The 13,526-nt window shown below is 45.8% G+C and overlaps 1 protein-coding gene across 1 annotated transcript in view; it reads right to left on the reverse strand.

Moving 5' to 3' along the window:
* LOC109911059 (DENN domain-containing protein 1A-like) overlaps positions 1-13,526 on the reverse strand; it is a 209,631-nt gene that overhangs the window by 16,334 nt on the left and 179,771 nt on the right. Inside the window, exon 4 of the mRNA XM_020510303.2 lies at positions 12,891-12,940. Coding sequence (XP_020365892.2) covers positions 12,891-12,940 — 50 coding nt within the window. The remainder of the gene's footprint in view (positions 1-12,890; positions 12,941-13,526) is intronic.

Genomic DNA, 13,526 nt, shown 5'->3' on the forward strand with positions numbered 1-13,526 from the left:
GTTCTTTACTCAGAGTAGTAAGGGCGTGGAATGCCTTGCCTGCAAAAATAGTTGACTCGCCCACTTTAAGGGCATTTAAATGGTCATTGGATAAACATATGGATGATAATGGAATAGTTTAGGTTAGATGGGCTTCAGATTGGTTTCACAGGTCGGTGCAACATCGAGGGCCGAAGGGCCTGTACTGCGCTGTAATGTTCTATGTTCTATGTTCTATGTTCTACCCAGCCCTAGTTGCCCTTGAGAAGGCGGTGATTAGCTGCCTTCTTGAACTGCTGCAGTCCACCTGTTGTGGGTTGACCCACAGTGCCATTAGGGAGGGAATTCCAGGACTTTAACCAAGTGACAGTTAAGGAACAGTGATATATTTCCAAGTCAGGATGTGAATGGCTTGGAAGGGAACGTGAAGGTGGTGATGTTCCCATGTATCTACTGCCCTTGTCCTTCCAGATGGAAGTGGTCATGGGTTCGGAAGGTGCTGTCTGATGATCTTTGGAGAAATTCTGCATTGCATCTTGTGGATAGTACACACTGCTGCTACTGAGCTTCGGGGGAAGAGAGAGTGGATGCTTGTAGATGCAGTACCAATCAAGTGGGCTGCTTTGTCCTGGATGGTGTCAAGTTTCTGGAGTGTTGTTGGGGCTGCACCCATCCAGGCAAGTGGGTGTATTGCATCACACTCTTCACTTGTACCTTGTAGAGTTGACAGACTTTCAGGAGTCAGGAGGTGTGTTACTCGCCACTGTATTCCTGTTCGCTGACCTGCTCTTGTAGTCACTATGTTTATATGGGGAGTCCAGCTGAGTTTCTGATCAATGATAATTCCCAGGGTGCTGACAGTGGGAGATTCAGTGATGGTAACACCATTGAATGTCAAGGGCCAGTGGTTAAATTGTCTCTTATTGGTGATGGTCATAGCATGGCATTTGTGCAGCGCGAATGTTACTTGCCACTTGTCAGCCCAAGCCTGGATATTGTCCAGATCTTGTTGCATTTGGACACAGACTGCTTCAGTATCTGAGGAGTCACGAATGGTGCTGAACATTGTGCAATCATCGGCGAACATCCCCACTTCTGACCTTATGATGGAGGGAAGGTCATTGATGAAGCAGCTGAAGATGGTTGAGCCGAGGACACTACCCTGAGGAACTTTTGCGGATATGTCCCGGAGTGGAGCTGACTAACCTCCAACAACCACGACCATCTTCCTACGTGTCAGGTATGACTCTAAACACCAGAGATATTTGCCTCCGATACCCATTGATTCCAGTTTTGCTAGGGCTCCTCGATGCCACACTCGGTCGAAAACAGCCTTGATGTCAAGGGCTGTCACTCTCACCTCACTTCTGGAATTTAGCTCTTTTGTCCATGTTTGAACCAAGGCTGTAATGAGGTCAGGGGCTGAACAGCCTTAGTGGAACCCAAACTGGGCGTCACTGAGCAGGTTATTGCTGAGCAGGTGCTGCTTGATAACACTGCTGATGACACCTTTCATCACTTCACTAATGAAGACGAGTAGACTGACAGGGCGGTAATTGGCCAGATTGGATCTGTCCTGCTTTTTATGTAGAGAACATGATTGGGCAATTTCCCACATTGTCGGGTAAATGTCAGTGTTGTAACTGTACTTTGCTTGGCTAGGGGAGCAGCAAGTTTTGGAGCACAAGTGTTCAGTACTATTGCTGGAATGTTGTCAGGGCCTGTAGCCTTTGCTATATCCAGCTGTTTCTTAATATCACGTCGAGTGAATCGAATTGGCTGAAGACTGGTATCTGTAATGCTGTGGACCACTGAAGAAGGCAGAGAAGGATCATTCACTCGGCACTTCTGGCTGAAGATTGCTGCAAAAGCTTCAGCCTTATTTTTTGCACTGATATCCTGCGCTCTTCCATCATTGAAGATGGGGATATTTTGGAGCTTCCTCCTCCAGTGAGCTGTTTAATCATCCACCACCATTCATGACTGGAAGTGGCAGGACTGCACAGCTTAGCTCGGTCTATCATTTGCTACTTATGCTGTTTGGAATGCAAGTCGTCCTGTTTGGTGGCTTCACCAGGTTGACACCCCATCTTCTGCTCTCCTGCACTCTCCATTGAACCAGGGTTGATGCCCTAGCTCGATGGTAATGGTTGAGAGGGGGATATGCTGGGCCATAAGGTTACAGATTGTGCTACAATACAATTCTGCTGCTGTTGATGGCCCACAGTGCCTCGTGGATGCCCAGTCCGGAGTTGCTACATCTGTTCGAAGTCTGTCCCCTTTAGCACAATGATAGTGCCACACAACACGACGGAGATTATTCTCAATGTAAAGGCGGCACTTCGTCTCCACAAGGACTGGGAGGTGGTCACTGTTACTGATACTGTCATGGACAGATGCATTTGCAGCTGGCAGATTGTAAGGATGAGGTCAAGTATGCTTGTCCCACTTGCTGGTCTCCTCACCACTTGCCACAGACTCAGGCTAGCAGCTATGTCCTTTAGGACCTGACCAGGTCAATCAGTAGTACTGCTGCCGAGCCACTCTTGGTGGTGGACATTGAAATCCCCCATCCAGAGTACCCTTGCCATCCTCAGTGCTTCCTCTAAATGTTGTTCAACATGGAGGAGAACCAATTCATCAGCTGAGAGAGGACAGTACGTGGTAATCAGCAGGAGGTTTCCTTGCCCATGTTTAACCTGCAGCTATGAGACTTCATGGGGTCCGGAGTCAATGCTGAGGACTCCCAGGGCAACTCCCTCTTGACTGTATACCATTGAACCGGCCACTATGCTGAGTCTGTCCTGCCAGTGGAACAGGACACATCCAGGGATGGTAATGGTGGTGTCTGGGCATTGTCTGTAAGGTATGACTCCGAGTGTGACAATGTCAGGCTGTTGCTTGACTAGTCTGAGAGACAGCTCTCCCAATTTTGGCACTAGCCCTCAGATGTTAGTGAGGGGGTCTTTGCAGGGTTGACAGGACTGTTTCTGCTGTTGACTTTTCCGGTGTCTGGTTTGACGCAGATGCAAGAGGGAGATGAGCGATCCAATAACTAACAAATCAGATCAAAGTTCTGCAGTCCTGCCACATCCAGTTATGAATGATGGTAAGCAATTAAACAACTGACCTGAGGAAAAGGCTCCAAAAACATGCCCATCCTCAACAATGGCTTGCTCCTAGCATGTCAGAACAAATAAAATAGAGCTGAATGACATGTAGCCATCTTCAGCCAGAAGTGTTGAAAAGATCAATCATGGCTTCCTACTGAAGTCCTCAGCATCAGGTACCAGTGTCCAAATAATTCACTCCACATGATAAAAAATACAGCAAATGCTCTGGTCCTTGAAAAAATCCCAGTACTGGTACCAAAGGTTTGCGTTCCAGAATTCTTAACACCCCGAGCCATATTATTCTGGTAAACTAAAATATCAACATCTACCTAGCAATAAAGAAAATTGTCCAGGTCAAATTCAATCCAGCCAATTAGTAACCCCTTAGCGTACCTTAGATAATCAACAAAATCAAGGAGGTGTCATTGGACAGTGATATCAAAAAGAACTTACACAACAACCTGCCAAGCGGTTTGGATTCCACCAGGGCCACTCTGTTCCTGTCTGCATTAAGAGAATGGATAACAGTACTGTATTAAAGCGGTGTTAGCGAGGGGAGGGGAAACCAAGGCAACAGTAACTGTCAGTGGCATCCAGAAGACATACCAAAACTGACGTCAATGGGCAGAATCTTATACAGGCCTGAATGACAGATCGGGTGAATTCTTCCTTGCCATCAGGAGCAACACATTGCATTTTCCTACAAAGTTCTGGGCATCAAGACAAGATTCTCGCTAGGAAACAGTGACTTGCCTATTAAAGAGAATGGTTGCCTTTTAACGGCCTCATTAACAACAGATCTCACCTCATCAATATGCAGCTTCCTATTCTACCACCCGCCAAGAGGAAACTAGACAGTGGCAATTCCCAACATGAAAGTCAGAGCAGGGACCTCATGACTCCAGCTCATTGCTTGCTCCTCTGGGCAACCATCTTGGACATCCATTAACAACATCTCAGGACACACTTCAGGGCATGACTGCACAGACCCTATATCCATAGCAACAGGCATCCAACAACCGCCAGCCTCTCAAGACCCTCATGTACCTCTCTCGCCACCTTGAGGAATATTTCTGAACTTTAAAGCTGCATTGGCAACTAGTAAATGCTACAAAGATACTTTGCACATAAGGACAGGCACCTAGTCCACAAATTAGATCAGGCTGACTACTTGCTCTCTTAACATTGATTCATTTAGCACCAATTTGGATGTTCACAGCATCCATGCCCTCCTTTCAGCATTATACACACAGAGCCAGGCTGCCCGTCATGTTTATCTATTGTAGTCAGTCCAGAGGGCAAATATCTTGCTGTACACCACAATGAGATATCAATCTCACAACTAAAACACGTGCCAACTGCCTGTGTGGCAAACACACTGCACAACTTTGCAACCAAATAGCCATATCTCAAAGTGCACAGGGAGTAATCTTCTATCTAGTCAGTGGAATTATTACACTATTATTACTATTACACAGGGAGGCCTGGTACTATCAGTCAAGAGTGGAGTGCCCATATAGTCCAGGAACTGGTCCATGGTCTGGTTGGCGTGATTATGGTCATGGGACAAATCTGACTATAGTCCAGGAAGTGATCCTTGCCACTGCAGCAGTCAGAAGAACCATGCAGCATCATCCATCAGGGAGGTATATAAACAGCAGTTTGGGATTTGGCCAGTCCTTTCCGGTGTTCAAAGTTGGAGACGGGATTGGAGAGCAATCAGTCCTGGGGGTCCATATACTGAACAGCAGAGAAGAGGACAGGGCACTTTTGGGTGTGGCTAAGGGGTGGTCTGAAGAGAGAGGGGACATTCAAAGATGTGGCGTTGGTTGGGGAGGTTGCGGGGGGGAAGAGAGGAGAAGAACATGTCGAGGTGGGGGCAAAGCCAGTTATGGAGCAAAAGGTAACATTTAATGGGGGGGTAAGTGGTACAGAATGAACGGGATACTTATTGACAGCAACCTGCACCATGGCATCTACCGTTTGTGTGGGGTGGGGGGAGACGGAAGCATGGAGAGAATACTGGGATTCAGGGGGCAAAGGGGGAAGTTGGAGGTAGAGTTCTGTGTGGTGGGTATCCTCGGGGTGGGGGTGGGGGCAATGTTGAGCTAACCAGGAAGTACAAGATAAATAAGGTTACGTGGAAAATCTGGGGTCTACATGCAACCAAGCTGGGCTGAGGGTGTCCATCATAAACTGTACTCCTTGGCAATACCTGTTATTTGTTTGAAGTGACCTGCAACTACAAAAATGCTGGGGCTAACAGAAAGGGTGTGTCACATCAGTGTCAGGTTGTTGGGCAATAAAGTGCAGGCTTTTCATCTTTGGACAGAAAGGGCAAAGGCATCAAATCATGCAAAATACTGGTCACAGGCAGTGTCCGCCACATCACTTGTCCTTGCAAACTGCACATGGAGATCTCTGAAGCAAATGTTATCACCGCCAACTTTAAAAGAAAGGTAGATACCAGCCATAACCATAGCAGTATTTGAGACTTTCAAGGGCACAGTGAGGCATGAAATGGATTCCCTCTGCACCTGTACTTTAACTAGAATGATAGATACTACTCCATGTAATCAGAACTTCCACAGTTGACACAGGATGGGAAAGAGTTCAGAGCACGCGACACAATCCCAAGAGGTTGTTCGGTGTTGCAGCACCTCTGCCCAGCAGGTAGCTATCCCAAAAGAGTCATGAGAACTCCTTATACAGGCCACACTGACAGACACTCCATTATTTAGAGGAGTGTGTGCAGCACTGACCCCTCTCCAAGCTAAGAAGCTTTTCTGTTTCATGCATTCCAAAACATTGATCCCAGCCAAACTGGAGTCACGGATCAAACCACAGGTGGAATGTCAGTCGCTATGGCTGCCTTGCAAAGGCGGCAAAAGGCTGACGCAGGAGGAACAAGTTCAGCAACAAGCTCAGAAGTGGTGGCCAAGAAGCACCAGCTCAGGCAGAGGCCCCAGCTACAGGGTGCATGGGGACCACAGGAGGGCCAGGTTTTTTTGCCATCAAATCTATTTCCATTTCCTCGGGAAGAGTGAGGTGCCATGTCAATGCAGTCTTGTATATTCCTGGTTACCGAGGCAGCTGCTGCACTGTGACTGAGACCAGCAGGAGTGGAGGTGCCATCCTCAACCGGTGGCTATGAAGGCAACTGCCACTTTCAAACAGCAATGTGACTGGTTCCTTCCATGGAGCGATAGGTGATCTGTGTGAGATCTCTGCCATGCACCCATAAGTGCATCAGGACATCTATGCAAGATAACACCACTTCATTTCCTTCCCCTATGACATGGTCAGTGCTGCAATCTGGCAGGATTCAGGAACATCGCTGAATTTCCACAGGTGTAGGATCAACTGCACACATCACACTGACAGGGCCATATCACAGTACTCGGAATTCATCAAGAGGAAGGGGCTCCATTACATTAATCTTCAGATGATCTATGATCATCGGTTCCACTTTCTGGAGATGTGTGCCCACTACTCTGTCAGTTGCCTTGATTCCTCACTGACACCCAGATCCAGTGGATGAGAGTCGGCTGCAGCAATTGTAGAGTGCAATACTGTCATTGGTCAACATGCTAGCTTCTCGTTTTCATTGTGAGTGTGAACTGCTGCCTCTTCTTAGTTTTGTTTGTGTTCATGTTTGATGACTGCAAATAAACACTTCCCATACGTGACACTCCCTCATTAGCAATGAAAGGATGCACGTCAGCAATGGGGACAGAGAAGCAATGACTTAGGAGATGTGTAAGGACAAGTATGCAGTGTGGCTTGGTGATTGGACAGCAACTGGAAAATGAGGTACAGCTGCATGTACCAGAAAGTGTCAACGATGCTAGATATGCAGCATGAGCAGACATATTTGAGTCTGCTACACCATAATTTTGTCAGTGGAGGGTAACTCCGTAATGCCAATGCTTGGCCAGGTGTCCAACTACAGCTTAAAGATGGCACTGGCACCAGAGATGTCAGACTAATCCAGGCCATCATTTGACAGACAACTTCTTCCAGCTACCGTGAGATGGTGGTATCAAGCTAACATTGGACAAACTTGCACAATAGGTAGTTAATGAGGCGAGTTTGGGACCAAACAGCAAAAAAATCCACTAAGCCTCACGGAATGAAGTCCCCATTAAACTTGACATAATTGACACTTAGCCAAAGTATCATAAGATTCAACTCAAATGGAATTGAAGAGAACTTTTCACAAGTTGGAGTCACACATATCTCAAAGCAAGATGGTTTTAGTTTTTGAGATCATTCAACTTAGAGCCAGGTCACTGCTGCAGGACTTCCTCAGGCTTCCTAAGCCCAATTATCTTCTGCTACATTAATGACTTTGACTCCAACATAAAGAAAGAAGCATGAATGTTCACTGATAACTACATGGTGTTCAGTGCTCTTTGCAATTCCACAGTTAATGAAGCAGTCCACGTCCACATGCAGAAAAACTGACAATAATCAGGCTTGGGCAGCTAAATGGGAAGTAACACTGATGCTACGTTACTTTCATCATTGCCTGGCAGTTGAGAACATTTAACCATCTGTCCTAGTCATTTCATCACATTACCAAAATTGGTACATCAACATTCTCCGGGATACCAATGACCAGAAACAGAAGGCAGCATCCATGAAGAAAAAAAAAAATCAGAGTTAACGTTTCGGGTCCAGTGACCCTTCCTCAGAACTGATGGTAGCTGGGAAAATGTCGGTTTATATGCAGAAAACAGGGAGAGGGAAGGGAGTAAACGATAGGATAGAGCCCAAAGAGAGAGAAGAATAGTTGGATAGACAAAGGAGTTGATAACGATCTGGCTAGGAGGGTGAATAGCTGTTAATGGGGGCTGTGACTAACAATAGGTAGTGTGTAACGACAGGTTGTGTGGTAACGAGGCCTGGTGTGTGGGGTAGGGGGCTAGGACATGGGAGAGTTTAGGCCCTAAAATTATTGAACTCGATATCGAGTCCGGAGGGCTGCAGGGTCCCCAAACGGAAAATGAGGTGTTGAGCTTCGCATAAACACTGCAGCAAGCCAGAGACAGAGACGTTGACCATGGAACAGGGTGGTGTGTTAAAGTGGCAGGCGACAGGTAGTTCAGGGATAACAAGGTGTAGAGCTGGATGAACACAGCAGGCCAAGCAGCATCAGAGGAGCAGGAAGGCTGACGTTTCGGGCCCAGACCCTTCTTCAGAAATGGGGGAGGGGAAGGGGGTTCTGAAATAAATAAGGAGAGAGGTGGAGGCAGATAGAAGATGGATAGAGGAGAAAATAGGTGGAGAGGAGACAGACCGGTCAAAGAGGCGTGGATGGAGCCAGTAAAGGTGAGTGTAGGTGGGGAGTTAGGGAGGAGATAGGTCCGTCCAGGGAGGACGGACAGGTCAAGGGGGCGGGATGAGGTTAGTAGGTAGGAGATGGGGGTGGGGCTTGAGGTGGGAGGAGGGGATAGGTGGGAGGTAGGACAGGTTAGGGAGGCGGGGACAAGCTGGGCTGGTTTTGGGATGCGGTGGCGGGGGGTAGATTTTGAAGCTTGTGAAGTCCACATTGATACCACTGGGCTGCAGGGTTCCGAAGCGGAATATGAGTTGCTGTTCAGGGTCTTTTTTGCGAGCAGAATGTAGATGTTCTGCAAAGCGGTCACCCTCTACACTTCATTTCCCCAATCCAGGGTAGACCACATTGTGAGCAGTGAATGCAGCAGACTAGATTCTGAGAAGTGCAGGTGAAGTGTTGCTTCACCTGGAAGATACAATTAGGCACTTGGACAGTGGGGAGGGAGGAGGTAAATGGGCACGTATAGCACCTTCACCGGTTGCAAGGGAAGGTGCCGTAGGGCTGTGAGGAGGTGTTGAGGGTGAATGAAGAATGGACCAGGGTGTCCCGGAGGGAACGGTCCCTGCAGAAGGCGGACAAGGGAGGGGAGGGGAATGTGTGTCTGCTGGTGGCATCTTGCTAGAGGTGGCAGAAATGGCATCTGATGATCTTCTGGATGTGGATGCTGATAGGATGGTAGGTAAGGACAAGGGAAACCCTGTCGCTGTTGCGGACTCTATTGCTGCTGCTACCTGGACTATATATCCTCACACCCTGCTTCCCATAAAGACTCCATCCCATTCTCTCAGTTCCTCCGTCTCCATCGCATATGTTCAGACGAGGCCAACATTGACAAGGGAGCCTCCGAAGTGTCAACCTTTTTCAACTGAGGATTTCCCAGCACCGTAGTCGAAAGAGCCCTCAACTTGGTCCGACCCATCTCCCGCACTTCCGCCCTCACCCCTTCTCTCCCCATACTTTGTGCGTTTTAATGGTGAACAGGCTTTGGGGATTTAGGAGGTGAGTTACTGGAGAGACTTGCAGGAGCAATAAGGTTATCATAGTAGGGGATTTAAATTTTGCTAACATAGTCTGGGACTGTCATAGCATTAAGAGTTTAGATGGGGTGGAATTTGTTAAGTGTGTTCAGAAAAGTTTTCTCAAGCAGTATACAGACGGCCCTACTCAGGAAGGGGCAAAACTCGAACTACTCTTGACAAATAGGGCAGAACAGGTGACTAATGTGACAGTGGGGGAACACTTTGGGGCCTGTGACCATAGTTCCATTAATTTTAAAATAGTTAAGGAGAGGAGCAAAACTGGTCCACAGGTTCAAGTTCTACATTTGGGCAAGGCAAATTTTCATGGAATTCGACAGCAGTTTGCAGGGGTTGATTGGAGTGATTTATTTGCAGGCAAAGGAACCTCTGGCAAGTGGGAGGCCTTTAAAAGCGTGATAGCTACAGTTCAAAGTCTTTATGTTCCTTTGAGGGTGAAGGCCAAGGTTGGCAGGAGTAGGGAACCCTAGATGACAAGAGATACTGAAGCTTTGACCAGAAAAGTGGAGGCGTGGCTCAGGCACTGGCAGCTGGGATCATGGCATCCCTGAAGATATATAGTGGATACAGGGGTTTACAGAAGGATGAAATCAGGAGGGTGAAAAGGGGGGCATGAGATAGCTTTGGCTAAGAAGATTAAGGAATCTAAAGAGATTCTTCAAGTGTATTAAAGGGAAAAAGAATAACTAGAGAGAGAGAACAGGACCCCTCAAGGATCAAAGTGGACATGTATGTGTGGAACCGCAGGAGATGGGAGAGGCCCTCAGAGAATATTTCTCCTTTGTGTTTACTGTAGAGAAAGACATGAAGACTTAGCAAAGTTAGTGGCAATATCCTGGGGACAGTCCATATCACAGTAGAGGTTGGATATATTAGACAGTATGAAAATGGATAAGTCTTTTGGTCCCGATCCAAGAACCCTGAAAGAGGCTAGAGAAGAAATTGCAGGGGCCCTGGCTGATATATTTGCATCATCGTCAGCCACGGTGAGGTCCCAAAAGACTGGAGGGTAGCGAACGTTGGGCCCTTATTCAAGAAGGGATGCAAAGAAAATCCTGGGAAATGTAGACCAGTAAGCCCAACATCTGTGGTAGGTAAGTTACTTCAGAAGATTCTGAGGGACAAGATATACATGCATTTGGAAAGGCAGGGCTTGAATAGGAGTAGTCAGCATGGCTTTGTGCATGGGAGATCATGCTTCACAAATTTGTTAGAAGTGACCAGGATGGTTGACTAAGGCAGGACGGTAAACATAGTCTATATGGATTTCAGTAAAGTCTTTTGATAAGGTTCCACATAGTCGGCTGCTCTGGAATGTTAGGTCGCATGGAATCCAGGGAGAGCTGGCCAATTGGATATACAATTGGCTTGATGGTAGGAAGCAGAGAGTAATAGTGGAAGGATATTTGTCAGACTGGAGCCTGTGACTAGTGGTGTGCCTCAAAGGTTGGTGCCCATTGCTGTTTGTCATCTATATCAATGATTTGGATGAGAATGTACAAGGCATGATTAGTAAGTTTGCAGATGACAAAAAAATAGGCAGTACCATGGACAGTGAGGAAAGTTATCAGAAATTGCAGCAGGATCTTGATCAGCTGGGGAATTGGGCCAAGAAATGGCAAATGGAGTTTAAATACATAAGCGTGAGGTGCTGTACTTTGGAAATTCAAATCAAGGTAGGAGTTACATGGTGAATGGTTGGGACTTAAGGAATGTAGTGGAAAAGAGGGACCTTGGAATTCAGGTGCTCAGTTCTCTGAAAGCGGAGTCACAGGTAGACAGGGCAGTGAAGGAGGCTTTTGGCACACTGGCCTTCAGTCAGGGCATGGAGTATAGAAATTGGGAAGTTATGTTGCAGTTGTACAGGACGTTGGTGAGGCTGCACTTGGAGTAGTGTGTTCAGTTTTGGTCACCTTGCTATAGGAAGGATATTAATAAACTGGAAAAAGTGCACAAGAAATTTACAAGGATGTTGCCAGGGCTCAAAGGACTGAGTTATAGGCCTTTTTACTTTAGAGTGTAGGAGACTGAGGGGGGGATCTCATAGAAGTGTATAAGATCATGGGAGGGGTGGATAGGGTCATTTTCCCAGGGTTCGGGAATCGAGGACTAGAGGGCATCAATTTAAGGTAAGAGGGGAAAGAATACATGGGAACCTGTGGGGGAACTTTTTATACACAGAGGCTGGTATGCATGTTGAATGAGCTGCCAGCAGAAGTGGTTGAGGTGGGTACATTAGGAACATTTAAAAGGCATTTGGACAAATACTTGGATAGGAAAGGTTTAAAAGGATATGGGCCAAGTGCAGGGAAATGGGCTTAGCATGGATGGGCATTTTGGTAGGCACAGGCCAGTCTGGGCCAAAAGGCCTGTATCTGTGCTGTAGCACTATGACTCTAATAAGGATACCAATTTCATTATAAAAGTGAGCGTGAAATAGGGCGGGTACCAGATCTTGGGAGTTGGGGATGACACAATACTAATTACTTCATACACATTTTGTAGATCTCAGGTGGCTTATACAAGAATTTTCTTGGATATGATCCCTGGTGATTAATAAAAATTAAGCCTTCAAAAGTAGAATTTTGCCTTCTATATTAATATATCAGTCATGAAAAAATTAAGCCTGTTTACACTTTGAAAGATATTTTCAGTATACTCAATAGACAGCATTCACAACCCACATTAACACCTCAATCCCCTCAATAATACATGTAAAATAATAAATAATAAGACACTTCCTTCTGACAAAAACATTCTATAGCAAAGCATTTCTGAAAATATCTACAGAGGGCGCTATTAAGTAAGTAAATACTTTAGTTCTTCAAAATCAAAACACTGCGTCCAGTTCTTAAGTAAAACGGTTTTAAGCATTTTAATGCAAAATTTTAGTTTATTTTGTAAATTTAAGGCTAATTTCATTCCAAAAGGCCAAAGTATAACTATAACAGAACGTAGGCTTTCAAACTAAAATATTCACAAATTACTCCCAATGAATTTTAAAATAGCATCATGCCCTTTCTTCGTTAACTTATAATTAACAGTGCCAAAGTCTGATGAATATTATTGAAGTGCATGAAACCAGTTTGGTATGTGTAACCTTCACAAACCACCCATGGCTCAGCACTGCTGAAGTGAAGATCTAATTTACAGCTTCTCTCAGGCACTTCATTGCTTTCAACTTCAAGAAAATAGCAGAATTATGATGACACTGAACAGAATTATGATTCACAGCACCTGTGGTAAATTACAATACCTGCTTAACAGGCAAATAAAAACAGTTTCCTCATTTTTATGTGCGAGGGGGCTGCCTTAAATGAGATTTTAAAGGCACAAAACACAACCATGTTTCTTTGTTATTTTCCAGAGCAATTTTATGGCATCTTTATCTCGTAAAATTTGCAATGATAACAGTACCTGTCCACATAGAAAGGGAAACAAAACTTGGTCAATGTCTGCAGAACTTCCTGTGGAGAGAAAACAGAGAATTTATGCATCTTATGGGGCCAATAAATCGAATATTAACTGCACGATACAATTACACTTCTCTCTCCCACCAACCCCCACTCCCCACCCTCATTGGCTCCATGACAAAATGGGAGATTGGTCAAAAGAGAGAGTACTTATCAATTATTGAAAGAAGCCATGAGCAGTCAATCACTAGTAATAATAAACAGTATCAACCTTCATTAAATATGGAAAAACTGATCAAAATTCACACACGAACAGGCTGCAGGGGCTATCTCATGCAACCTCCCAGGGGATTGGTTGTTGGGATGCTGAGTGTTAACACCCCTCCTGGGACTCTCTTCAGCTTGGCCATATGGATGGTACTAAATAACACCAAACCACATGGGCTTATCTTGGCCCAGACTGCCACTGCTTACTACCAGAGCTTTGGCTGTTACTTAGAAACAGAGGCTGATGGGATTAGAAAACCAATGGCAGAGTATGACAAAAAGAAGACCACAAAAAGCAGCTTTACCTTTCTCCATAGCCTTTTTTTAAAGCAATGAAAAATGGAAGGCATGTGTTCCATACCATATTTTTTAA

Source organism: Rhincodon typus, chromosome 28 (assembly GCF_021869965.1).
Source record: "Rhincodon typus isolate 14 chromosome 28, sRhiTyp1.1, whole genome shotgun sequence".
Lineage (NCBI taxonomy): Eukaryota > Metazoa > Chordata > Chondrichthyes > Orectolobiformes > Rhincodontidae > Rhincodon > Rhincodon typus.